Genomic DNA, 27,392 nt, shown 5'->3' with positions numbered 1-27,392 from the left:
TGGATGCAGGGAATAGCTTTGATATTATATACTTGGATCTTAGAAAGGCTTTTGATACTGTTGCACATGGAAGACCGCTACACAAATTGGAGCAGTGTGACATTGGAGGCAAATTGCTGCTATGGATAAAGGGGTGGTTGAGGGGGAGAAGACAGAGAGTGGTAATCAATGGACACTGCTCATCGTGGACTAACGTTATTAGTGGAGTCCCTCAGGGCTCAGTGTTGGGTCCATTATTGTTTTCTGTATTTATAAATGATATTGATGATGGTATATCAGGCTTAATGTCCAAGTTTGCAGACGATACAAAGGTTGGCAGGGTTGTCAAGGACACTACTGACACTATGCTACTGCAACAGGATCTGGAAAGGTTGAGCAGATGGGCTGAGAGGTGGCAAATGAAGTTTAACATTGACAAATGTAAAGTACTACACATGGGAAACAGCAACCCCAGAGCAACATATCAACTCTGTGGTACTACACTGACAGTGGTAGAGAATGAAAGGGACTTGGGGGTGGTTGTGCAGGCAGATATGAAGTTCTCTGCAAGAGTAGCTCATGGAGTATTGTCAATGATATACAGGAATTTTTCCAGCAGGGATAAGGAAGTGATTATTCCCTTGTATAAGGCAATGGTCAGGCCACAGCTAGAGTAGTGTATACAGGTCTGGAGGCCTCATTTCAAGAAGTATGTAGAGCTGCTGGAATGAGTACAGAGAAGGGCAACAAGATTAGTGAATGGAACAAAGGGGTGCTCTTACGAAGAAAGGCTTAAGTTTTGCAAATTACAGTGTCTGGAGACTAGGCACCAGCGAGGTGATCTGATAGAGGTGTATAAAGCCTTGAATGGTTTGAGCATGCTCAATGCTGATGGGATTCTTCCTCTAGGTCAGAAAAATCACCTGAGAGGGCATAAATTCAAATTGAGGAAAGACAGATGTAGGATAGCCGTGCGGAAATTTGCCTTTAGCCAGCGTGTGGTTGGTTGGTGGAACAGACTTCCATCCCTTGTAGTGGAGGTTGATAGCCTAAATAAGTTTAAGGCTCAGCTGGACAGGTATTTTGAATGAACAGAGGGGTGAAGCGGAAGTGTTTTTTTTTTTTTTTTTGGCTGATGCTGCATAAGCTTGCTTTCTTGCATCAAATGCCTCTACTAATGCTAATGCTAATAATGAATAAAAATCAACCTATCCCCCCTCCCTCCATGTGTATTAGAATTGTTTCACCACAAACTGACAATCCAACTGTTGAATTCAGCTACTCTAAACTTGGAATTGACAACAAGAACCAATAAAACAGCAAACGGAGAGAGACAGAGAGGCAAATCTGTTACTCTGACCAAACCAAGACACTCACAAGTAATAACCTCTGATTTGAAGGAAGAGAAAGATCAATCAATGGCAGATCAGGGAAACACTACTATTCCTGTTGAAATCCTAGTAGGCATCCCCTAGAGACCAGGTTTTTATTCTAAGGAGAGAATTAGAAGTATTCAAGAGGTAGTATAACAAGTGTATAACCTGCACTTTGAAAACTCAGATAATCAAAAGTGGTCAAAGATTGAAAGAGTATTAATGGATCTCCACCTAGAAAAGAAAAATTAAAATTTACAGGGTGGATGAGGTCAAGAAGCACTAGGTTGAAAGCAATATAGCCTTAAATAAAATACAATAGCAACCTCTTTATTCAGAGATGCTGAGGATGACTGAACAGGGGCCACAAATAATAACAGGACCAAAACAAGCAAAGAGAGAGAACATTCAGAAACCTAAACAAGGCAAAAACATAATCATACTCAACCTAAACGAAAGTAACCTGACCTGTAGTGAAGCAATAAAGATGTAACAGACCTTGGCCTGAAAACTGAGGCCCCAAGGGTAGAAGCCCAAGCATCTTACCTTTTGATGTACCAGAGGAGACAGCCAAAGATCTTCTGCAGCAACTGTGTGATAAGAATTTTAAACCAGATGACTGACAAGAGAGGAAAGATCTTCTGCAGCAACTGTGTGATAAGAATTTTAAAAGTCAGATGACTGACAAGAGAAGAATTAATAGAGGAATTTAATCTGAAATTTACAAAGACCAAATCCAGTAAAGCTGTGAACTGGGTGGATGATCTCCAAGAAGGTGTGGAATACAGTAAATAAACAACAAAGAGTATATTTCAGTTGGTTCAGCACAAATAGAGGGCATGTGCTTGTAATTAAAGGCTAGAAATGTCTAAGATATTGGCACTAGTCTTAGGTCAGTCCCCAAAAGGAAAGTTCCTGTGGCCACTGTGCTGGTAGGGGCAATATTAACAAGGACTGTCTCCATAAAAATGACTCTCCCAAATGCCGTAGCTGCAAAGCAGCAAGAAATGAATACAACAATTCTAACAATTCTTCACACAATGAAGCAATAGTAAATAAAAAAAAAAGTTTTTTGAAGTTTGTGAATTGAACACATGAAGGTCTAGAGTTGTGGTTGATGAAATTAAATTAATAATAGAGTAGAAAGGGATTGACATTGTGTCTTCAGGAGCCCTGGACTCTGAGGGAAAGAGTGCAGGGCTATCCACACAGCTAAAAGATAATTGAAAGTGATACCGAAACCTCCTGGGCAGTGCTAGCCACTGGCACCTTTTGATAATTGACAGGTCAGGATTTTTGTTGTTATTTGTTGTTATTTGGTTTTTAGGAGCATTAGCAACTAAGGCCATATTGCTCCTTGAACATGCGGTGGTCATTCCTGACCTTTCCGCATCTTCCGTATTTGGTGGTGACGGGCTCGAACCCCTGTCTAATTAAGAAGCGTGTGCTACTCACTGCTGCTCCTTCCCACCTGGCTACGGAGGTGCCGACAGGTCAGGAACCTTGACTTGTTGGTTACCAAAATAGTATTACTGACAATCTTCTGTGCAGCTTGTGCACAAATCACAGGATCACATGGCACACCGTATGTTATCACTTTATGCTGTACCCCCCCCCCATCAGGATTTAGAAAACAAGCTTCGATATCTTCAATAAGTCATAACTCTAATACCAACATATTAATTACAGTAGACTAATTGCAAATCTGCCATGTGACACAGTAATGCAAGAGAACATATAACAGACAACTGGGGTTCCCTGTTTGAGGAATTCATTATCACAAACAACTTAATGGTGATGAATAAACCAAACCAGCCTACCACTTCCAGCAGCTTGCATGGAGAGAGCAACATATATCTCACCCTTACAATTCCAGCTTTATCCACGAGAATAGATGACTGTAAGGAACACTGGACAACCTGAGATCAAAGAAATATTTAAGTAGGAATTAAACTGTGAGTTTATATGAAAACAAGTGGAAATATCACATATTCAAATAGCAGAAGAGCAAGTAACAAAAATATAGCAAGTTATCATATCAACATGCAATACAGCACTAAAGATAAAAGCGAATCCCAAATCAGTCCTCTGGTGGACAACAGCTCTAACAATTCTGACAAAGAAAACATATTGCAAGGAAGATCTTCCAGCACAGTCACACAAACTGCCCTGCCCAGGAGGTTGAAGCCACGGAACCAATGAGATAAGTAAATGCAAGAAGGAACCCTGTAGAAATTTAGTAGCCACTGAGGGTAATGCCAAACCATGGGGCATTATTTATAAAATAGTTTGCTACAAACTACCCCAGGGTGATATAACAAACATCATCATTGCCCCTGATTGTTTAGCCACCTTTTTTTGGGACCAAACTGTCCAAAAATTGTTGAAAAAATTATTTTCAGACAGTACACAGGAAGAAAACTCAAAAAGAAAACAAGTGAGAATTAAAATGAAGAATGAAAGGTATATCAATGATTTGGTGGTTTTATTGTTGTAATAGGGTTTTAGGAGCATCAGAAACTAAAGCCATATTGCTTCATATATATGATGTCTGTAAATTGCGTGTGTTCTGTGGGAAATTTTCTATTTGCAGCCCTCGCCTGAGACTAACTCAGCTACGTTGTGAAAAAAAGCCCACAAAGATTCCTCATTTCATCGATGGGACTCGAACTCAAGTCTTTCCCACTCAGCGTGGGGAATGATTTGGTGGGAGTACCTATTCACTAGAGAGGAACTACATGCAGTAGTTTGTTTGTTGTTTGGTTTTTAGGAGCATTAGCATCTAAGGCCATATTGCTCCGGGATATGCGGTGGTCATTCTCTGACCTTTCCGCTTCTGGGAATGTATTCCCCTGATTTCTAACATCAGGATACAAAGAGATTCCCATGGCTAGTGCCAGGATGTTGCATGCAACTTACCTAATTACAGGACATGGGTCACTTAATAAGAAGCTTTACTCACTTGGCCTCGCTGAGAATCCCAACGATCTGAACAGAATCCAAATGATTGCAAGGACCTTTTGCACAGAGAAAAACACTAACCTTAACAGATAAGATCAAACAGAGCACACCTGCACGAAGGATATTTCTTGACTTGTCAACCAGATGTAACCAACATTAAACCCAGAACACCCCTGACTTCAAGGTATACTTACCTTCAAAAGCCAACCCATACAGAATGAGTTCAACCCAAAGAAACCCTAAAACAGAGAACCACAAGCACAATTCTGACCAAACAGCAAGATATCAGGATAACTGTTCAAGACTATATTTGTGCACTCTATTTGATCTTGTTGCAAGCTAGCACTATATACAGCCAGAACTATACCTACTAAGGACAAACTATCCTCATCACTATTACTCTTTGGGAATGCTAATGAGCATATCTCACCAGAACAAGACAAGATTTACTGGGATATATATCTACTAACTATTGCTAACATCTTATACTGGACATCAGATGTGAACAAGAAATAATACAAACTTCAGTTGACTCACCAATAGAGACAGTTCAATCACAGGAATAATGACATAAGGAACTACACACAGATAAGGAATTCATACTAAGAAAAGAAGGCTTTTTTTAGTAGAAACCAACCAGGATAGTTAAGAATTATAAAAGCTTACAACAGTGGCATCCAAACTTTTCCCATATGGGGGCCATATTCAAAGTTAAATTAATTTCTCGGGCCGCAATGAGTGATTCAAGAAAAAATTGTGTTACATTTTCCATATCTTGTTATATGAAAAAGGAAAGTTTCTGTTTTCATGTTACTGATTTTATTTTTAGGCTATATATACATTCCCAACACTTTTATGTGCAACAAATCTGTGTCAGGAATTTATTTTTTAGATTTTATTAAAATTATAAAAATAAGATTTACTCTTTTTAAAAATATTTTATCTTTGTTTTTTTTAAACACTTTACTTTTTTTTTTTAATATAAATTTTACCTTTGTTTTTTTTTTAAACTTTACTTTTATTTAAAAAAAAACTTATTTTTGCTTTTAAATCATCACTTTAGAAACTGAAAATGATCATTGTTTTTTAATATTAAGGTGAATAAATAAATATAATGATACACCTAAAATTGAAAATATTTGAAAATTTTTAAAGTACAATACACAATAACATTTACTGAACAAAACTTAACATTTAATGAGGTGATTGAGGGTGGATATTTTAAAATTATTGTTCAAAATTTGGGACGCCAATTTACAATACGGAATGAAGATGCTCATCTGTTATTCTGTTCCTTTTTAAATATAAATTTGATTTCATGCATGAAAAAACTTGCTCGCACACATAGGTTGATCCGAACAAATTAACCATTTAATTTTAATAGTGGAAAATTTTCAGATTAGCATTAAAGTTTGCAAAGGCTTTGTAGCTATATTCAGCACCTTGCCACAACTGAAATTGACTAAACCGGAATGATCCCCCCCAAGACTACCCTGCTCTGTGTAGGGACCTGGAGGCCCCACATCCACTAAGTAATCATGTAGAGCAGGGGAGATGTATAGGCAGGGAAGCTACTTAGCTGAAAAAATTTAGAAAGCTAGTAGAAAGGGGATGCAAAGTAGAATGAAAAAAGGATGAATGAATTAGCATTAGTAGAGGCATATGATGCAAGAAAGCAAGCTTATGCAGCATCAGCCAAAAAAAAAACAAAAAACAAAAAACAAAAAAAAACTTCCACTTCACCCCTTCATTCGTTCAAAATACCTGTCCAGCTGAGCCTTAAATTTATTTAGGCTATCAACTTCCACAACAAAGGATGGAGGTCTGTTCCACCAACCAACTACCCGCTGGCTAAAGGCAAATTTCCGCAAATCTATCCTACATCTGTCTTTCCTCAATTTGAATTTATGCCCTCTAATGTGATAATTCTGAGCAAGAGGAAGAATCCCATCAGCATTGAGCATGCTCAAACCATTCAAGGTTTTATACACCTCTATCAGATCGCCTCACTGGTGCCTAATCTCCAGACACTGTAATTTGCAAAACTTAAGCCTTTCTTAGTAAGAGCAACCCTTTGTTCCATTCACTAATCTTGTTGACCTTCTCTGTACTCGTTCCAGCAGCTCTACATCTTTCTTGAAATGAGGCCTCCAGACTTGTATACAGTACTCAAGGTGTGGCCTGACCATTGCCTTATACAAGGGAATAATCACCTCCTTATCCCTACTAGAAAAATTCTTGCATATCATTGACAAGACACCACAAGCTACTCTTGCAGCCTGTCTGTGCTGCTCAGAGAACTTCATAAGGACCTGGGGGTAATTGTGCAGGCAGATGCCTGCACAATTACCCCCAGGTCCTTTTCATTCTCTACCACTGTCAGTTTAGTACCACAGAGTTGATACGTTGCTCTGGGGTTGCTGTTACTCATATGTAGTACTTTACATTTGTCAACGTTAAACTTTATTTGCCACCTCTCAACCTTTCCATATCCTGTTGCAGCAGCATAGCATCAGTAGTGTCCTTAACAACCTTGCCAACCTTTATATTGTCTGCAAACATGGATATTAAGCTTGATACACCATCATCAATATTATTTATAAATACAGAAAACAATAATGGACCCAACACTGAACTCTGAGGGACTCCATTAATAACATTAGTCCACGATGAGCAGTGTTCATTGATTACCACTCTCTGCTTCTCCCCCTCAACCACCCCTTTATCCATAGCAGAAATTTGCCTCCAATGCCACCCTGCTCCAATTTGTGCAGCAGTCTACCATGTGCAACAGTATCAAAAGCCTTTCTAAGATCCAAGTATATAATATCAAAGTTATTCCTTGCATCCAGCTCTTTTGTGACTGCATCATAGTATCCAATCAAATTGGTCAGGCAAGACTTCGCATTAACAAAACCATGCTGTGTCCAACCTATAACTGAAGTCTTGCCTAGATGATCCTGCAGTACTTCTTTAACCAGTGCCTCCATTAATTTTCCTGGAACAGAAGTTAAACTCACAGGTCTATAATTATTTCTGATAGCCTTTGATCCTCCTTTGTGAATTGGGGGTCACATTTGCATATCTCCAGTCTATGGGTACCTCCCCTGAGTCCAAGGAAGCTCTCATAATTATGGCTAAAGGTTTGCTTACTTCCTTTGCAGCCTCCTTTAATATAAGTGGATAGATCCCATCCACCCCAGGTGCCTTTCTTGTGTTTACCTTCAACAATTTCTCCTCCACTTTACTCTCAGTTATTACAAGATTATCTAGCTTACTGCCAGAGTTTAATACACCTCTGGCATTCCCCTCGCTGAATAACTCCTCATGTGTGAATGTCGATGCAAAATATTCATTTAGTTTGTTAGCTACCTGAGTACGATCATCAACAGTTGAACCATTGATATCAAGTGGACCAATCTGATTTATCCCCTTCCTTCTAGAGGTTACATAAGTAAAGAACTCTTTGCTGTTTTTCTTTGCATCCTTTGCAAAGATTTCTCATAATCTGCCTTTGCCTGCCTAACCTCCTTTGTGACTTGGTTACAGACCAGCTTATATCTATCATAGTCTTCTGTGTCACGTGTTAATTTTTATGTATCCCATGCATTTTTCTTCTGTGCCATGTGTCTCATTAGTTCATCTAACATCCATTTAGGCCTAAACCTTGAACAATATTTCTTAGTTGGTATGAAGGGAGACAAATATTGCTACACGTCCGTAGGAATAACCTTAAATTGCCCTACACGTGTCTCCCGGGTGGTGCTAAGTGAGCAACTGTGTTGGCTGCTGGACCTCGAGCTCTGCTTTTGGATATCCCAGCAATTAGAGGATACATTATATTAATACTTAGAACATGGAACATTATCCTAATCTAAATGGCTCCTTTCAGAACCAAACAACAACAAAGAACATAGGACCCCCTCTGAATATTTTTCAACTTAATATCGAGGGTATAAGCAGATCAAAAAGTGACTACCTTTTAAAAGTGCTTAACGACTACCATGTAGATGTTGTGCTGCTACAAGAAACACATTGTGAAGATCAAAACCAACTTTACTCTAGATGTAAATTACCAGGATACAGCCTTGTCGCGGCTACTTTCCATAAAAGCTATGGTACCACTACGCATATCCGAAATAAAATTGACCAAATAGAAATTTTGGACATAAGCTCTAATGACATTTTCACTACCAGGGTTGGGGTGGTGGGCCTGGAAATAATAAATATCTATAAACCACCATCTCGACCTTGGTGTAAAGAAGCTATCCAGAATATGCATCATCCATCAATTATTATGGGAGATTTCAACAGTAGGAGTACTCTTTGGGGCTATGCTGACACTAACGCAGATGGCCTTGGTGTGATGGACTGGTCTGAAGTCGAGGATGTTTTCTTAATGTATGATGCAAAAGAGAAAGGTTCCTTTCACTCAGGCAGATGGAACAAAGATACCAACCCAGACCTCTGTTTTGTCTCAAGAGATGAGTGTGGAAGACCTTTGCAGTGTAGCAGGAAAGTTTTGAATAATTTTCCTCGTAGTCAGCAAAGACCAATTCTAGTAAAAATTTGTACCGAAGTTCCAATAGTAAGATCAAAGCCTGTACCTCGCTGGAACTTTGGAAAAGCTCACTGGGAAGCCTTCACTAATGAGGTGGATCACAATATTCAATGGATCCCACCAAAAACCGACAATTATAAGCGATTTGTTGGTTTAATATGCTCCATAGCAAAGAAACATATTCCCAGAGGATACAGGAAAGAATACATTCCTGGCTGGAACAGAAGATGTGATGAGCTGAAAAAATTTAGAAAGCTAGTAGAAAGGGGATGCAAAGTAGAATGAAAAAAGGATGAATGAATTAGCATTAGTAGAGGCATATGATGCAAGAAAGCAAGCTTATGCAGCATCAGCCAAAAAAAAAAACAAAAAACAAAAAACAAAAAAAAACTTCCACTTCACCCCTTCATTCGTTCAAAATACCTGTCCAGCTGAGCTGGACAGGTATTTTGAACGAATATGAAGAATAACAACTTAGCAATAGAACAGAATTTGCTGATGAACTATTGCAATGCTTAGACTCTGCTAGGAAAGAAAAATGGAACATAATGACAGCAGGTATGAATTTCCAACACTCAAGCAGAAAAGCATGGACACTTCTGAGGAAACTCGGAAGTAGTACTCCCAAATATATTAATAAGAGCTCAGAAGTATCCTCAGGAAAAGTAGCCAAGAGAATTGTCAACATTTCCAAGAGGCCAACCGATACTAACAAAGATGAAGTCAAAAAACTTAAGAGGGAATTAAGAACTAGACTATCCTTGGCTGAACCAACCTCTCAATTCTCAGGAGAATTCACAATTGCAGAGATTTCAACAGCTCTGAAGGAAATAAAACCAGGCAAAGCAGCCGGAGTGGACGGAATATATTATCCAGAGTTCCTGAAACATTGTGGTCCAAGAGCTCTGAATTGGCTAGTTAAATTTTTTAATGACATCTTGCAGAATGGTAGGTTCCCGTTTTTGTTTAAGAGAACTAAAATAGTTGCCATCCCAAAGCCTGGGAAAAGTGGATCTTGCCCTGAAGATTATCGCCCAATTGCACTTTTAAATATATGTTATAAATTAATTGAAAGAATGATTTACAATAGAATTTCAACCACAACCTTCCAACACATACCAATTGAACAAGCCGGATTCCGACCAGGCCGAAGCTGCTGCGATCAGGTAATCGCACTTACCAGCCATATCGAGAACGGATTCCAAGATAAGAAGAAGACCATTGCAGTCTTTGTGGACTTGACATCAGCTTATGACACAGTATGGCGACAAGGAATGATTCTGAAATTTTTGAAGATTATTCCTTGTAAGCCCCTCGCGATCCTACTTAACAATATGTTATGCAACAGAGTGTTTGAAGTACACTTAAACGGCACAGTGAGCAAGCCCTATATATTAAATGATGGTTTACCACAAGGATCAGTTCTAGCCCCATTATTATTTAATATCTATACTGCAGATCTTCCAGCAACTGCTTCTAGGAAATTCATGTACGCAGATGACATAGCCCTGACTGCCCAGTCTACTGACTTCAATGCAGCCGAAATTGTACTTACAAAGGATCTTCATAACCTGAATAAATATTTTCACACATGGCAACTTAAACCTAATTTAAATAAAACCGAAGTTAGCTGTTTTCATCTGGATAATCATAGGGCTAACTATATGCCACAAGTGGAATATAAAGGTCAACGACTGTAACACAACCCTTGCCCAAAATATCTGGGAATTATAATGGACTGAACACTGACGTATAAATAACACCTTTGTAATATTGCAGCAAAGATAAAAAGTAGGAATAACATCTTGCATAAACTCAGTGGAACAGGCTGGGGAGCAAATGCAACGGTGCTACGAACATCAGCCGTTGCCCTAGTCTACTCAGTTGCAGAATATTGTTGCCCCGTATGGCTTAATAGTGCACACTCTGTAAAAGTTGATACCCAACTGAATGACACAATGAGGACAATATCAGGCACCATTAAATCGACACATTTAAAATGGCTACCAGTGTTATCTAACATCTATCCCCCTCATATAAAAAGAGAAATAGCCTTGCTGAAAGAATGGCAGAAATGTCAAAGAAATCCTCAATTCCCCATACATCAGGATTGCAAACCCCAGAAGCCGGAGAGATTGAAGTCTAGGAACCCCTCATGGAAGCTAGGCGAGAAACTTATCAAGTCACATTTTAATGCTGACCAGACCTGGCGCGAAGACTGGACTACTTCAAATCCCGACCACCTGGGCTTAGTCAGTGATCCATGCAGAGCTATTCCAGGTTTCAACTTACCAAGAAAGGAATGGACATCCCTGAACAGAATCCGAACAAATCACGGAAGATGCAAGTTTTGGCTGCATAAGTGGGGAAAAACTGAAAACCCATTCTGCGACTGTGACAACGTGCCCCAGACCATCCAGCAATGTCATCTCGGAGTGCCCAAAGAGGAGATTTGAAGGCTCCATCCAAGATCTACATAGTGTTACTGATGATGCTATTAAGTGGCTGAATAAACTGGACATTACATTTTAATTCATCAAATGTTACTTATAATTTTTTTTTTCTGTAAATATTGTTTTTAGGCTTATTGTAATTTATTTATTTATTTTCTTGACATTGTTTGTTACAAATGTATCCTCATTTTTGCCATACGAAATAATAAAGTTGGTATGAAAAGCCTAATAGCTTTCAAGATTATTTCTTTAAATGCTTCCATTTTGGATTTGTTGTTGTTAATATCATCAGTTGGTCCTACTGTATAGAATTTAAATACTGTCTCAGTCCATCGTAGTCGCCTTTAAGGAAGCAATAACCCTTCCCTTTACCCCTAATGGTAGTTACCTCTTTGAGTAAATCCCACTTCAGCACACTGTGATCACTGCCACCTAGTGGTTCATTTATCTGCAGATTCTTAATGCATGAAGAATCACTGCTGATAATCAAATCAAGAGTATTCTCCCTCTAGTTGCCTCCCGAACATGCTGATGTAGAAAACAATCATCCAATAAATCCACAAAAGCACTGCTAGTGTATGAGAAACCAGCCCCCAAATTCCAGTCAATATCTGGGAAATTAAAATCTCCCATTATAAGACTCTCTGATTTACTGGCCCACTCTATTTCCCTGTACAGTTCCTTATTATACTCATCAGAGTCATTAGGCCTATAGCACACTCCTACTCTCAATTTTGATCTCCCAATGCTTATGTCACACCAAACTGACTCAACACTGCACTGTCCAGCGATGTCGACTGGCTTCACTTACTTGGTTTTTATGTGTTACTTAACTAATAGCATAACCCCTCCCCCCTTCCTATCCTCTCTATCCTTTCTGTAGACGTTGTACTTCCCAAATTGCAGTTCTGCATCCCTTATATCTGTGTGAAACCACGTCTTTGATATCCCAACAATATCTGCCTTTGATGCTTTGAGCAATACCTCAAATTCATCATATTTATTTACCAAACTCCTAGCTTTGGTGTACACACAAGTATACATGCACCTGTTAATGGGCGGTGAAGTTCAGAAGGTAATTAATGGAAAGAAACAGACACTCCTGCCCTCCTATTACACTAATAGCTCAGAGTGTGGAAGAATTTTAGACATACGAAGGTAAAAGTATTGACTGAAGAATATAAAAGGTTTAAACCTTGCATATATAGGGCTGTTACTAACACTGGAGCATCAAATTTTCAGATCATGTTTAAATTGAAAGAGTTTATTATTAGTTTGAGAGTGCCATATTGCTGTACCTTCTGAGAGGCATGCAGCCTGAATGGTTAGTGCATAGTCTGATGGCAGAACAGGGATATTTGTTAAGTCTAAAGTAGTCGGATTTTTTGCAGCTTTATCAGTCAGTTTATTGCTCAAAATATTGGAATGTGCCAGAATCGAACAGAAGGTGACCATGTTTGATGACGTTCTTCAATTTGTAGTAACCTGCTTCTTATTTCGTTTAGAACAGGGTGAACTTTATCTGAGGAATTATATAGAGCGATGATTGAGCTGAGGGAATCGGTAAATAACAGATTTTAAAGAACAGTCAGAGTACAAATACTCTAAAGCTAGTTTAATTGCATATAATTCACTGAGAAGATACTGAATTGAGATGGAAGGGATGCTGAAATAACGGTATTCAGAAACACTGCAGCTGCTCCAATGTTTGAATTAGTTTTAGGGCCATCTGTGTAAATTGGGAAAAAATCAATGTATCTTTGAGTGGGAGCTGCATGAAGTTAGCATTAGTAGAGGCATTTGATGCAAGAAAGCAAGCTTATGCAGCATCAGCCACCAAAAAAAAAAAAAAAAAAAAAAAAAAACTTCCACATCACCCTTCTCTCCGTTCGAAATACCTGTCCAGCTGAGACTTAAACTTACTTAGGCTATCAACTTCCACGACAAGGGATGGAAGTCTGTTCCACCAACCAACCACCCGCTGGCTAAAGGCAAATTTCCGCACGTCTATCCTACATCTGTCTTTCCTCAATTTGAATTTATGCCCTCTCAGGTGATTTTTCTGAGCTAGAGGAAGAATCCCATCAGCATTGAGCATGCTTAAACCATTCAAGGCTTTATACACCTCTATCAGATCACCTCGCTGGTGCCTAGTCTCCAGACACTCTAATTCGCAAAACTTAAGCCTTTCTTCATAAGAGCACCCCTTTGTTCCATTCACTAATCTTGTTGCCATTCTCTGTACTCGTTCCAGCAGCTCTACATCCTTCTTGAAATGAGGCCTCCAGACCTGTATACAGTACTCTTGGTGTGGCCTGACCATTGCCTTATACAAGGGAGTAATCGCCTCCTTATCCCTGCTAGAAAAATTCCTATATATCATTGACAATAACCATGAGCTACTCTTGCAGCCCATCTGCACTGCTCAGAAAATTTCATATCTGCCTGCACAACCACCCCCCAGGTCCCTTTCATTCTCTACCACAGTCAGTGTAGTACCAAAGAGTTGATACATTGCTCTGGGGTTGCTGTTTCCCATGTGTAGTACTTTACATTTGTCAATGTTAAACTTCATTTGCCACCTCTCAGCCCATCTACTCAACCTTTCCAGATCCTGTTGCAGCAGCATAGTGTCAGTAGTGTCCTTGAAAACCCTGCCTACCTTTGTATCGTCTGCAAACTTTGACATTAAGCTTGATATACCATTATCAATATCATTTATAAATACAGAAAACAATAATGGACCCAATACTGAACCCTGAGGGACTCCACTAATAACATCAGTCCACGATGAGCAGTGTCCATTGATTACCACTCTCTGTCTTCTCCCCCTCAAGCACTCCTTTATCCATAGCAGCAATTTGCCTCCAATGCCCCACTGCTCCAATTTGTGCAGCAGTCTTCCATGTGCAACAGTATCAAAAGCCTTTCTAAGATCCAAGTAAATCATATCAAAGTTATTCCCTGCATCCAGTTCCTTTGTGATTGCCTGACCAATTTGATTGGATATTATGATGCAGTCACAAAAGAACTGGATGCAAGGAATAACTTTGATATTATATACTTGGATCTTAGAAAGGCTTTTGATACTGTTGCACATGGTAGACTGCTGCACAAATTGGAGCAGGGTGGCATTGGAGGCAAATTTCTGCTATGGATAAAGGGGTGGTTGAGGGGGAGAAGACAGAGAGTGGTAATCAATGGACACTGCTCATCGTGGACTAATGTTATTAGTGGAGTCCCTCAGGGCTCAGTGTTGGGTCCACTATTGTTTTCTGTAATTATAAATGATATTGATGATGGTATATCAAGCTTATTGTCCAAGTTTGCAGATGATACAAAGGTTGGCAGGGTTGTCAAGGACACTACTGACACTATGCTGCTGCAACAGGATCTGGAAAGGTTGAGCAGATGGGCTGAGAGGTGGCAAATGAAGTTTAAAATTGACAAATGTAAAGTACTACACATGGGAAACAGCAACCCCAGAGCAACGTATCAACTCTGTGGTACTACACTGACAGTGGTAGAGAATGAAAGGGACTTGGGGGTGGTTGTGCAGGCAGATATGAAGTTCTCTGAGCAGTGCAGACGGGCTGCAAGAGTAGCTCATGGAGTATTGTCAATGATATACAGGAATTTTTCCAGCAGGGATAAGGAGGTGATTATTCAATTGTATAAGGCAATGGTCAGGCCACACCTAGAGTACTGTGTACAGGTCTGGAGGCCTCATTTCAAGAAGGATATAGAGCTGCTGGAACGAGTACAGAGAAGGGCAACAAGATTAGTGAATGGAACAAAGGGGTGCTCTTACGAAGAAAGGCTTAAGTTTTGCAAATTACAGTGTCTGGAGACTAGGCAACAGCGAGGTGATCTGATAGAGGTGTATAAAGCCTTGAATGGTTTGAGCATGCTCAATGCTGATGGGATTCTTCCTCTAGCTCAGAATAATCACCTGAGAGGGCATAAATTCAAATTGAGGAAAGACAGATGTAGGATAGACGTGCGGAAATTTGCCTTTAGCCAGCGGGTGGTTGGTTGGTTGGTGGAACAGACTTCCATCGCTTGTAGTGGAGGTTGATAGCCTAAATAAGTTTAAGGCTCAGCTGGACAGGTATTTTGAACGAACTGAGGGGTGAAGTGGAAGTGGGTTTTTTTTTTTTTTTTTTTTTTTGGCTGATGCTGCATAAGCTTGCTTTCTTGCATCAAATGCCTCTACTAATGCTAATGCTAAAACATTATTCCATGATGAGCAGTGTCCATTGATTACCACTCTCTGTCTCTCCCCCTCAACCACCCCTTTATCCATAGCGGCAATTTGCCTCCAATGCCACACTGCTCCAATTTGTGCAGCAGTCTTCCATGTGCAAAAGTATCAAAAGCCTTTCTAAGATCCAAGTATATAATATCAAAGTTATTCCCTGCATCCAGTTCTTTTGTGACTGCATCATAGTATCCAATCAAATTGGTCAGGCAAAATTCCCCCTTAACAAAACAATGCTGTGTCTGCGCTATAACTGAAGTCTTGTCTAGATGATCCTGCAGTGCTTCTTTAACCAGTGCCTCCATTAATTTTCCTGGAACAGAAGTTAAACTCACAGGTCTATAATTACTTGTGTCAGCCTTTGATCCTCCTTTGTGAATTGGAGTGACATTTGCACATCTCCAGTCTGTGGGTACCTCCCCTGAGTCCAAGAAGCTCTCATAATTATGGCTAAGGGTTTGCTTTCTTCCTTTGCTACCTCCTTTAATATAAGTGGATAGATCCCATCCACCCCAGGTGCCTTTCTTGTATTTATCTTCAACAATTTCTCCTCCACTTTACTCTCAGTTATTACAAGATTCTCTAGCTTACTGCCAGAGTTGAATACACCTCTGGCATTCCCCTCACTGAATAACTTCTCATGTGTGAATGTCGATGCAAAATATTCATTTAGTTTGTTAGCTACCTGAGCAGGATCATCAACAGTTGACCCATCGATATCAAGTGGACCAATCTGATTCATCCCCTTCCTTCTAGAGTTTACATAAGTAAAGAACTCTTTGCTGTTTTTCTTTGCATCCCTTGCCAAAGATTTCTCGTAATCTGCCTTCGCCTGCCTAACCTGCTTTGTAACTTAGTTACACATCAACTTGTATCTATCATAGGCTTCTGTGTCATGTGTTAATTTGTATGTATACCATGCATTTTTCTTCTCTGCCATATGTCTCCTTAGCTCTCATTATGCTACAGGAACATCCATCACCTCACAGCTCCAAGCAGTAAGCACTACGGCAAAGGTGAAAAGCAGCATATATGTCTCTCAACTTTCCCCTCAGACTACAGCTGATCAAATCGTGACAGCCTTGAGAGATGAATGACAACTTGATGTAGCAGTGGAACAACTCCCAGCCAAGCACTGGAGCTATGCCTCCTTCGAGCTCGTATGCGACTCCGAACAGTATCACAACATCAAAAGTTCATCTTTATGGCCAGTAGGAACACGATACACCCCTTTTACAGGAGACCAACACACCATAATGACATGCTGGGAAATGCACGGGCTCCCAGAACAAAGACAGCTGACTTGCCTATAGCCACAGTGGCGATCAATCCATCCAAATGGTAGACGTTTCAGTACACGCTCACTTGCTACCTTCCAACCTGGGTTGCCTCCTTGTAGGGCCTCTGGAAAGACTACTTCAAAACATAATCCACCAAACTGAGATGCCTATCACTACCAGGATCACATTAAGGGAAACAGCCTATTTTCGAAAGAACCAATCGACGAGAATGTGGACAATTGAAAGAATCCCTTTGACTCCCATGGTCACGCTACTGCATCAGAACATCTGCAGTTTAAGGAATAAAACTGAAACCACGGACAAAATTTTGTTATCAAAAGAGTTTGATATGCTTTGCCTCACTGAGACCTGTCTAGAACCTGGTGAGCATGATATTACAGCTATGACTCCAAGTGGCTATGGCTCTGTACTCACATCCAGAAATAAAAGGAGGGGAGAGGAGGAACATCACTATTCTGCAATCAAGCCATCCTCACCCTTGAGAACAGCATCTCCAATAACTCATCTGATTACAAGGCACTCTACGCATTGCTGAAAATGAGTTCTATTTCCATTGAAGTCGCTGTTGTTTACATACCTCCCAATCCTACACCAGAAACAATGCAAGAGGTGACCGACTGGATTCTTCACCACCTCCACACCTCACCAACGAAAATTGTATGTGGACGTTTCAACCTCCCACCATGTCTGGAACAGATGAAAAAATTGCTCCTTTCACAGCTTGGCATGGCTGGCCTTACTATAAAATATGATGCCCCACAAAGGGTACAAACCAACTGGATCTGAATTTTCACTTCTATTGCCTGTATGCTCGAGACTCCTCAGGATGGTTACTTTAATTCTGACCATGTTGAACCACCAATCCCAAGTTACAACTCAGAAGGACAGGTGATACGAAGAACAATCTATAGTCCAAAATATCTGGATGTTTCCAAATGCATTAGAGCAGCACCTCTCATCCCATGGTGTGTCCTTGAATCCTGCGATACCCTGCTAGCAGTCGACCTGTTAACTCAATGGATTATTACAGTAGCTCGATACAAGACAATCCCTATCACTCCCCACTCTAAAGCAATGTGGTCCCCACATCTAAACTCCAGCTTTCTATTAAAGCAGCAATTCCATAAGCAATGGAAGCAGTCTGGTGAAATGAATGACAATAGTCTTTGCAAGAGCAATTTTCAACTGCCAAAAATCCCAGGCCATCAAGAGCTATTTTGTTCGTTTGCTAGCAATAGGTAAGATACCATACACAGAAAAAATCACCAGTTTCCCAGAGCAACTTGACTCCCAGAGGTGGATCAACTTCATAACCAGATATGAAGACGTTGCGGGATCCAGCAGTAACCTCGACCACATATCATGGCAAGGCAGCGCCTCCGTAGCCAGGTGGGAAGGAGCAGCAGTGCATAGCACACGCTTCTTGATTAGACCGGGGTTCGAGCCCGTCACCACCAAATACGGAGGATGCGGAAAGGTCAGGGATTGACCACCGCATATCCTGGAGCAATATGGCCTTAGTTGCTAATGCTCCTAAAAACCAAATAACAATAACATATCATGGCAAACAGAACTCTCTGACAAATATCACCATATCAAAGAATCAAATCTTGACAGCCTTAAATTCAACCCTGTCCTCTACAGCTGTGGGTGCTGATGGAATACTGTAGCTCATATTGAGATGCCTGGGACCATATATGATACAGCCCCCTTGTTAGCATCTTCAATGCAGTGCTGACCAGCTGCATCTTCCCCCATGAATGGAATGTATATTTGGTAAGGCCACACCCAAAAATAAGAATGGCATCATTGGAAAAGCACTTTCAGACCTATCTCCAATTCCTCATGTCTCCTGAAACTACTAGAAACTCTAATAACTCACACTTCCAGATGTCCCACCACAAATTCATTCTTCATAACCAAATAGGTCCACCATTACCAATCTCCTTGCCACCACACACAGCATCCTTAGAGCATTTGAGAGAAAAGAAGAACTCCTAATAACATACCTCGACATCGAAGCAGCTTTTGATGCCATTAAGGTACCTGCCCTCTTACAACTGCTTGAAGACCACTACTCTATAGGCAGGGATGCACTGCATTTCATCTCATCACTCCTTCTCAACTGTACTATCATATTCCATCATTCAAAAAAAAAAAAAAAAACCTATATCAAGCAAATATCTAAAGGAGTAGCATAAGAGGGAGTCCTCCCTGGTCTCCTCTTTACTGCCATTATCTCCTGTTTCATAAGCCAGAGACCAAATGTATTGTCTTACGCAGATGATTTAAAAATATTGACCACCATCCAAGTAAACACAGACCCCTCTATCATGGAGGAAATTAACAGTGTCCTACTAGCATTAGCGAGCTACTTTAAACAATTTGGCCTTAACATTAAATCCAGCGAAGTCTAAGTGCTCTACTCCCTGAAGAAAGAAACAACAATCATCTTGCTCAACATCAGTGGAGTTTCCATTCCGACTGTTCCATATCATCTAGATTTGGGGGTTGTCTTTGACACAAAACTCAGATTCAACTAGTACATTGACAAACTTATCAGTCGTCCAGGATACCTGAAATGGAGAGCAAAACAACACCTGCATTACGTTTCGGACAGAGATACAGCAACAAAATGCAGCTGAAATCTGGGCAGCGGAATATTGGCTCCTCAAATGGGTAACCTACAAGCACAGGTTACCACCCCATGTTCATACAACTGAAATGGCCCAGACCCTGGAAATCCCCAGGCTGCCCGCTCTCATCGACAAAAAAAGACTGATAATCATAGTAAAGTTGTTAACCGTTTTGGTCACATCTCCTTCATTCTGGGATCTCTGTGACTGGAGGATTCCACCTGCCCAGCTCAGAGCCACCCCAACTATTTGCCATCTTCATTCACGCCTCCACCTATCAGATAGTTTCGTACCATATCAGATGCTCGGATGAATCCAGGACATCAACGCTGACCTTAAGAAATTTCCCATCAACCAACGATATACACGTGGGATACTCAGCCCAACACCCTCCATGGACTGTTAACTGCCAGCTACATCTGAAAATCGCCAAACCACGTAACTAATACAGGGAATGGCGACCACAGCAGACGTAGCACCACCATCTCTTGACAAAGTGTTGCAACCCATCGCAACCGTCTAGACGGAAGTGAAACTGCCCAGGTTGGAAAACCCAGTGAATTGATTAGTGAGCATAACGGGAAACAACCCTGACAGTGCTCTTGCTGCTCTCTCCCATGAACTGTGAGAACAACAGTCACTACTGTAAATTGTATATGAATTGTCATTTCATTTTATCCCTATATCATTTAATGTCATCTTGTTTTTGTTCTTGAATGTCTTATGGTATTTAATGGTTTTAATGATTTTGTAACACCTTTTATCTGTAAACCCCTGGTCTTCTGGCCGTGAAGGGAAAGCTGGAACCTTGCAACCAGTTACAATCAAATGTTGCAATAAAGATTTTCTCTCAGCTTTTAAACTGTTTTGTCATTCTGTTTTACATACTAGCTCATTTTAACCTGAACATAAATATTTTTTAACAACACATTTCAACTTGTCATTTTTTTTTTTTTTTTTTATTGATAGAGGTAGAGTGCATGGGGTAGTCAGCGAAAATAATTCTGGACTGCAAAAGGTAAATAACTATACTTTCAATATATAAAATTTCATGATAGTAATTCATTTACAAAAAAATGTTATCATCCCAGAGGCACACTTTTTGATACGACCACTGTATTAAAACTACACATCCCTACAGAAGAAAAAATACCAGTGTAAATTATATATTGTTGAGTCTGTATTTATTATTATTCTACCTTTTAATAATAAAATAGAATAAATTTTTATTCATTCTCTAAGATGTCCAAAGACATAAGGGCCAATTCATAATGGCAGCTGGATTTCCAACATGTTTCACAATGGGCAGTACAATTTTTGTGGAAAAAAAAAATTGAGGCTTGAACTCTCCCCTCCTTACTTGTGTCTATGCACAAGCAAGGAGGGGATGTTTCAAGCCACCACCAGCCCAAGGTGGTAAAATTAGGTTATATGTTTTACGAGGGGGGGGGGTTTCAAAAATTCGTACCCTGACATAGATAAAAGATCAGTAGGAAGATGCCGCTTTTAATATAAGTTGTCTACATATTCAATAACTAATGTGAAATTTCATTCCCGTGGGTGATCGTACACAAGAGGTGGAGCAAGAATCTTAGGAAGGATACTATGGTTGACAAAGTGGAGTATGGAGCAGTGATCAAGTTCCTGCATTTGTAGGGTAATAAAGCTCAGAAATTGATGAAGAAATGAAAGCTGTGGACAGAATTGTCTATCCCATGACACTAAAAAGTTGAAACGGCAGTTCAGTGCAGTCATAGAAGTGTCTTTGACGAACCAACAGAAGGAAGGCCATTAACATCCACAGACAGTGAGATGGTCACAAAGGTTGAGCAGCTGGTGCTGAGCGACAGGCGTGACAATTCATTTCATCATAAATGCAGTGGGAATTAGTTATGGGTCTGCTCACAGTACTTTATACGACCATCTGCACATGTCTAAAGTCTCCGCACAATGGATTTCAAGATTGCCAATACCTCTGCAGAAGCAATGTTCTTGCCAACTGTTGGATTTGTGTAATGCGGATGTTGAGAACTTTTTTGATCGGTTGGTAACAAATGCTGGGTGTACCAGTATGATCCAGAGACTAAAGGTGTGTCAAAGCAGTGAAAGCACACCTCCTCCTCCCCACAATCCAAAAAGGCAAAGGCCACTTCATCTGTGAAGAAGGTGATGTTGTCCGTGTTTTAAGACAGAAAAGGGATTATCCTGATAGATTATTTTTTGATACCCCCTCGTATCGTGTTTCTGCACTTACCAGATAATACTACAGAAATCTTTTGAAAAATTTACACAATGCTGTGAAAGTGAAAAGGCATGGAATGTTAACCAGAGGTGTCTGTCTTCTGTCAGACAATGCACTGGCTCACACGGCCATTGCCACCAGCAACTTTGTTGCCCAGTGTGGCTTCGAACTATTGCAGCACCCACCCTATTCTTCTGATCTAGCACCATCCGACTTCTTGTTTTGAGAAATGAAGAAACCATGAAGAATACCACAGAAATCTTTTTAAAAAGTTACATGATGCTCTGGAAGTGAAAAGGCATGGAATGTTAACCAAAGTCTTCTGTCAGACAATGCACTGGCTCACACCGCCGTTGCCATCATCAACTTTGTTGCCTAGTGTGACTTTGAATTACTGCAGCACCAACCCTATTGTCCTGAATAGAACCGTCAGACTTTTTCTTGTTTTGAGAAATGAAAAAACCATTGCGTGGACGCCACTTTAATTCATCTCAGGAAGTCATCAATGAAGTGGAAATGTGGTTTCAGGCAAAAAGTGCGGACTTCTATGATCATTAAACAACTGATCCATAGATGGGAAAATGTGTTACTGTACACGAAGAGTACACAGAAAAGAATTAAAGTTCCTGTGAAGTTTTACCTTTATAGGACTATTATTTCTAGGTAATGGTGGTACGAACTTTTTGATACCGATTTCTTAATTACATATTTTTCCAGTAAGAAAAATATGTAATTAAGAAATAATTACACATTATACCTATCATTACATTGTTACGAGAGGTATAGTTTTATTAGTCCACACAGGTTAAAATTTGCTTATGTTAGATTGTATGAATAAAGGTCTACCTGCTCATGTGTCATGTCTGCAGGATACCTATCACAATCAAGACAAGACTGCATGAATTTTTTTTCTAGCTCACTTTTTGTAACTAGTTCACCCAATAATTGTAATTTGACATAACGAGTAAGCTATCCAAAGAAAAAGAGGTGTTGAATTTCACCAACATGCACAGACTGTGAAAGATATTAAACTCTTGTTTCTAGTGCAATGCAACAGGGTTGCAAATACACTCATTCCTAATGCCTCATTCCTAATTCCTAATTTCTTTATTTGAATTTTAATTCCTAAAGAATTAAAATTCAAATAAAGAAATTTCTCACCTAAAGGTGGCTAGCCACCTTTAGGTGAGAAATTTCTTTAGGAACCGAAACAGAATTTCAATATATATTATTTCTAACTAAGACTGGGAAAATTTTGTATATGGATGGTTTGCCTATTTTTTATATTACAGAAGAAGACGCATGGATTTAGTTTATTCTATTATTGAATTCAAAAGGGCCTGTTATAACGTAAGAACACTCATCGGTGAAGACAGGATATTAGAGCTGGAAAAGGAATTAGAAAATGTGAATTGGAATAGCATCGGTTTGGCTGAAACAAGAAGAAGAAATGAATCACTTATAAGTTTATCAAGTGGAAATCTGCTGTACACCAATGGAAACAGTGAAAGGAGTGAAGGTGGAATTGGGTTTCTGGTCCATAAAGATTTTAAAAACAACATTTTGGAATTCAAAAGTACATCACCAAGGGTGTCAAGACTAATACTCAAGATTTCTAAGAGATACAAGCTAAAGATTATAATGATTTATGCACCAACATCGAGCCATGATGATGAAGAGGTTGAAGAAATGTACACTGAAATTGAGAGTCTTCTAGATGAGCAGAAAACCCACTACACTATTATTATGGGGGACTTCAATGCTAAGGTTGGAAAAAGACAAAACAGCACAGAAAGGGGAACTATAGGAAATTTTGGAATTGGTGAAAGAAATGAAAGAGGTGAAAGACTTGTGGAATTTGCAGAATCTCAAGGACTGTCAGTAAAGAACACTTTTTTCAAGAAAAGGGTGAACAGAAAGTGGACATGGAAGAGTCCAAATGGATTAACTACTAATGAAATCGACTTCATCCTCACTAACAGAAGATATATTGTGAATGATGTTACCGTCCTGAATAAGGTAAATGTTGGAAGTGATCACAGAATGGTAAGATGTACACTTGATATAGATGTAGGAAAGGAAAGGAAAAAACTGACTCGAGTAAATAATACAAAGGTCTTTAAAATAACAGAGGAGGAGAAAAAGCAGTATGTACTGGAACTTAAGAACAAGTTTGAGCTTCTGCAGACAGCTGAGGACCAAGATATCGACGAGGAATATTACAACTTTTTGAAAGTGATAAAGCCCAAGAAACCTTTAGGGAAAAAGAAATCCAAAGAAGAAAAAATTAGTCAAGAAACACTTGTCATGATGAACCGAAGACAACAAATGAAAAGCAAGAAAAACACTGACAGGGAGAAAATTGAGTATACTGAGTTATGCAAAGCCATTAGAAAGAGACTCAGAGAGGACATAAGAAGATTTAACACAAGAAAAGTAGAACAAGCATTAAGGGAAAACAAAGGATTTAAATCAGCAGCCATGAACAGTAATACAGAAAGACAAATAATACTGAAACTGAAGAATAGCGATGGTGTACTTATAAACAGCAGAGAAGGCATAATTCAAATAGCAGAAGACTACTATAGAGAATTATACAAGGAGCAGGGGAATGATGCCAGCAGTGGGGAAGATGGATTGCAAAGTAGCAACACATACGACATACCCAATATTCTTCCTGATGAGGTAGAGCATGCATTGAAGAAAATGAAGAATCAGAAAGCCCCGGGGGAAGATGAAGTTACTGTAGAGTTGTTAAAATTGGGAGGAAGAGACATAACACAAAAACTGGCAAGGCTCTTCACAAAGTGCATTAGAAAAGGTGTGACGCCTAAGCAGTGGAATAATGCAATCATAGTTTTGCTGCATAAGAAAGGAGATAAATCAGAAATTGGAAATTATAGACCAATTAGCTTGTTATCCCACATCTACAAGTTGTTCACAAGGGTCATTACTAACAGATTAGAAAGAATACTGGATGAGAATCAACCGAAAGAGCAAGCTGGCTTTAGGACAGGATTCTCAACTATGGATCACCTTCATGTAATATCACAGCTAATGGAGAAAGCAAATGAATATAAAACACCATTATGCCTGGCATTTGTGGATTATGAAAAGGCATTTGACTCCATACAGCATAAGGCAATGTTTCGGGCACTGGAAAGACAAGGCATTGATACCCCATATATTATGATTTTGAAGAAAATATACGAGAGTGCTACCTCCTTTATTAGACTAGACAAAGACAGTAGGAAATTTAAAATTGAGAAAGGAGTTCGACAAGGAGACACAATATCTCCGAAGCTATTTACTGCTGCCCTTGAGGAAGCTTTCAGAAGATTAGACTGGTCGCAGAAAGGAGTCAATGTGAATGGAGAGTACCTAAACCATTTACGATTTGCAGATGACATTGTGGTCATAAGCCATGATCCCAAAGAATTAGAGGAAAATCTTAATCAGTTATGCACAGCTAGTAAGGATTTTGGACTAAAGATGAATATGGCTAAAACAAAAGTAATGATGAACAAGTATACCACAGAAAGGGAAATAATGATTGAAGGAGCAGTAATTGAAAAGGTGGAGTCATATACTTATCTGGGACAAGTTATTAGCTGTAATAATGATAAATGGCTGGAAGTCAAGAGAAGAATAAATTTTGGATGGATAGCATTCAGGAAATATAGTCACATACTGAAGAGCAATATCCCAGTTTGTCTGAAACGTAAAATAATGGACCAATGTATACTCCCCATCATGACTTATGGAAGTGAAACTTGGGCACTCACCAAAAGAATGGAAGAGAAGCTGAGAACTACACAGCGAAGAATGGAACGAATCATATTGGGAATCAGACTGTTAGATAAGAAGAGAAACACATGGATTAGGCAACAAACTCAAGTAAAGGACATTCTTATCAAAACTAAAGAACTAAAATGGTCTTGGGCAGGACACATAGCTCGAAGACATGATGACAGATGGACTAAGAAAATGACAGAATGGTATCCAAGAGGAGCTAGAAGAAAACCTGGAAGACAAAGGCAGAGATGGATAGATGAAATTCATGAGTTTGTGGGTAGTAAATGGATGTCCAGTGCTCAAAACAGAAGGAACTGGAAAGTTGCTGGAGAGGCCTTCATCCTGCAGTGGATTGAAAATGGCTGATGATGATGATGATGATTATTGAATTCTGGGAATTCAAGTATTTCTTGGAAAAAGTGTCAATTTAGTGTATCTTTTTATAAAATACATAGCTAAACATGCTTTGGCAGTTCTCTGATTAGTATAAGAGGTATTTGCAAAATCTGCTGTCAATTCATAATGGCCTTTATGGTATTAATTGACAAGGTTCATCATAAACAGGTGCATTGTTAGGATATGAGCAGAAAAACTCACCTTTAGCAATTCTAATCATCTGGTGAACTAAGTCAATACCAGTAATACATTCAGTAACAGGATGTTCAACCTGAAAACAGTGTGAAAATACAATATAAAATTTATATCTGCAACCTCAGCAAAATCTATCATGCAAATTTTTTTTTTTTGCTTTCTATTTTCTACTTAATTTTTATTTAATAACTACCACATGGAATTATAATTCCCAATTAAGTAATCAGAACACATATTTACAACTTATGTACAGCATATTTAACTGTCTTAAAGTGTCATGAATTATTTAATTACATAATTATATATGAATTATACAATATAAAATGTATACATACAAAAATATCAAAAATCAAAAAACACTGACAATTTAAATTTTTGCATACATATACACAGTTATCAGGGTGATTCAGAGACTTCCTTTGCTTCTGCTTAAATATTTTAATATAATGCAGATAAACTGTACACATACTCACACTACATATTTCTGTTACTGAAAAATGAGAGAGAGACAAGAAAGAAGTTCGAAAATGCTAGCCTACCTCGGCATTACTGCCATCTATGAGCAACATTATTTGCAGATACAGTGGATTGTGATTATTTGGGACAAATCATAAAGAACAGAACCTAAATGGAAAATAACCAGGTTCACTTAATTGGGACAACATGCTGTTTAATTGCTGTTTAATTTTCTGGAGGTAAAAACCACAAATCAATAAAAACTTATCAATTTCTGGTTTATTGGGCTTTTCTGTTAGTGCAATCTATTATAAATGGATAGTAAACTCAATCTAATTGAATTTGCAAAAATGATAACAGCTGGAATTCTGTGGATTTTTACGTTATTATGGCGAAATGTGTTTTCCCTTCCATTAAATCTTCAATCATATAAAAAAAAAAATTTTCAGAATCTTCTATTCATTGCTATTTTTTAAGCTTCATAACTTGTTATGCCGTTCTCGCTTGCATGCATCATGTTAGTTGCAATTTGTGCATGCTATTTGTTATTGATTGGGTATCTTTTTTTACTGTTTTAAATTTTAACCGCCAAAATGTCAGTGAACAGAAATATCAACTAGTCAGTATTTACATATTACAATACGTATTATTAAGCTATGCATATAAACGTAAATTTATTTTTATTTTGCTAACCTGTGGAATATATTCTTCCGATTTTCACATATCATATAATTTTTTAATTGGTAAGGTAATAAAGTGTAAATCTGTGCTTAACATATATCC

At 39.0% G+C, this 27,392-nt stretch overlaps 1 protein-coding gene across 1 annotated transcript in view; it reads right to left on the bottom strand.

Annotated features, from left to right (window-relative positions):
- LOC150091114 (propionyl-CoA carboxylase alpha chain, mitochondrial-like) overlaps positions 1-27,392 on the bottom strand; it is a 1,103,107-nt gene that overhangs the window by 418,802 nt on the left and 656,913 nt on the right. Inside the window, exon 13 of the mRNA XM_090381963.1 lies at positions 26,160-26,229. Coding sequence (XP_090238089.1) covers positions 26,160-26,229 — 70 coding nt within the window. The remainder of the gene's footprint in view (positions 1-26,159; positions 26,230-27,392) is intronic.

This window comes from Mastigoproctus giganteus, chromosome 1, assembly GCF_048544385.1.
Source record: "Mastigoproctus giganteus isolate SK-2022 chromosome 1, ASM4854438v1, whole genome shotgun sequence".
NCBI classification, from domain to species: Eukaryota; Metazoa; Arthropoda; class Arachnida; order Uropygi; family Thelyphonidae; genus Mastigoproctus; species Mastigoproctus giganteus.
The sequence above is the reverse complement of the archived record's forward strand: the minus strand, read 5'-3'. Positions and strand labels throughout refer to the sequence as shown.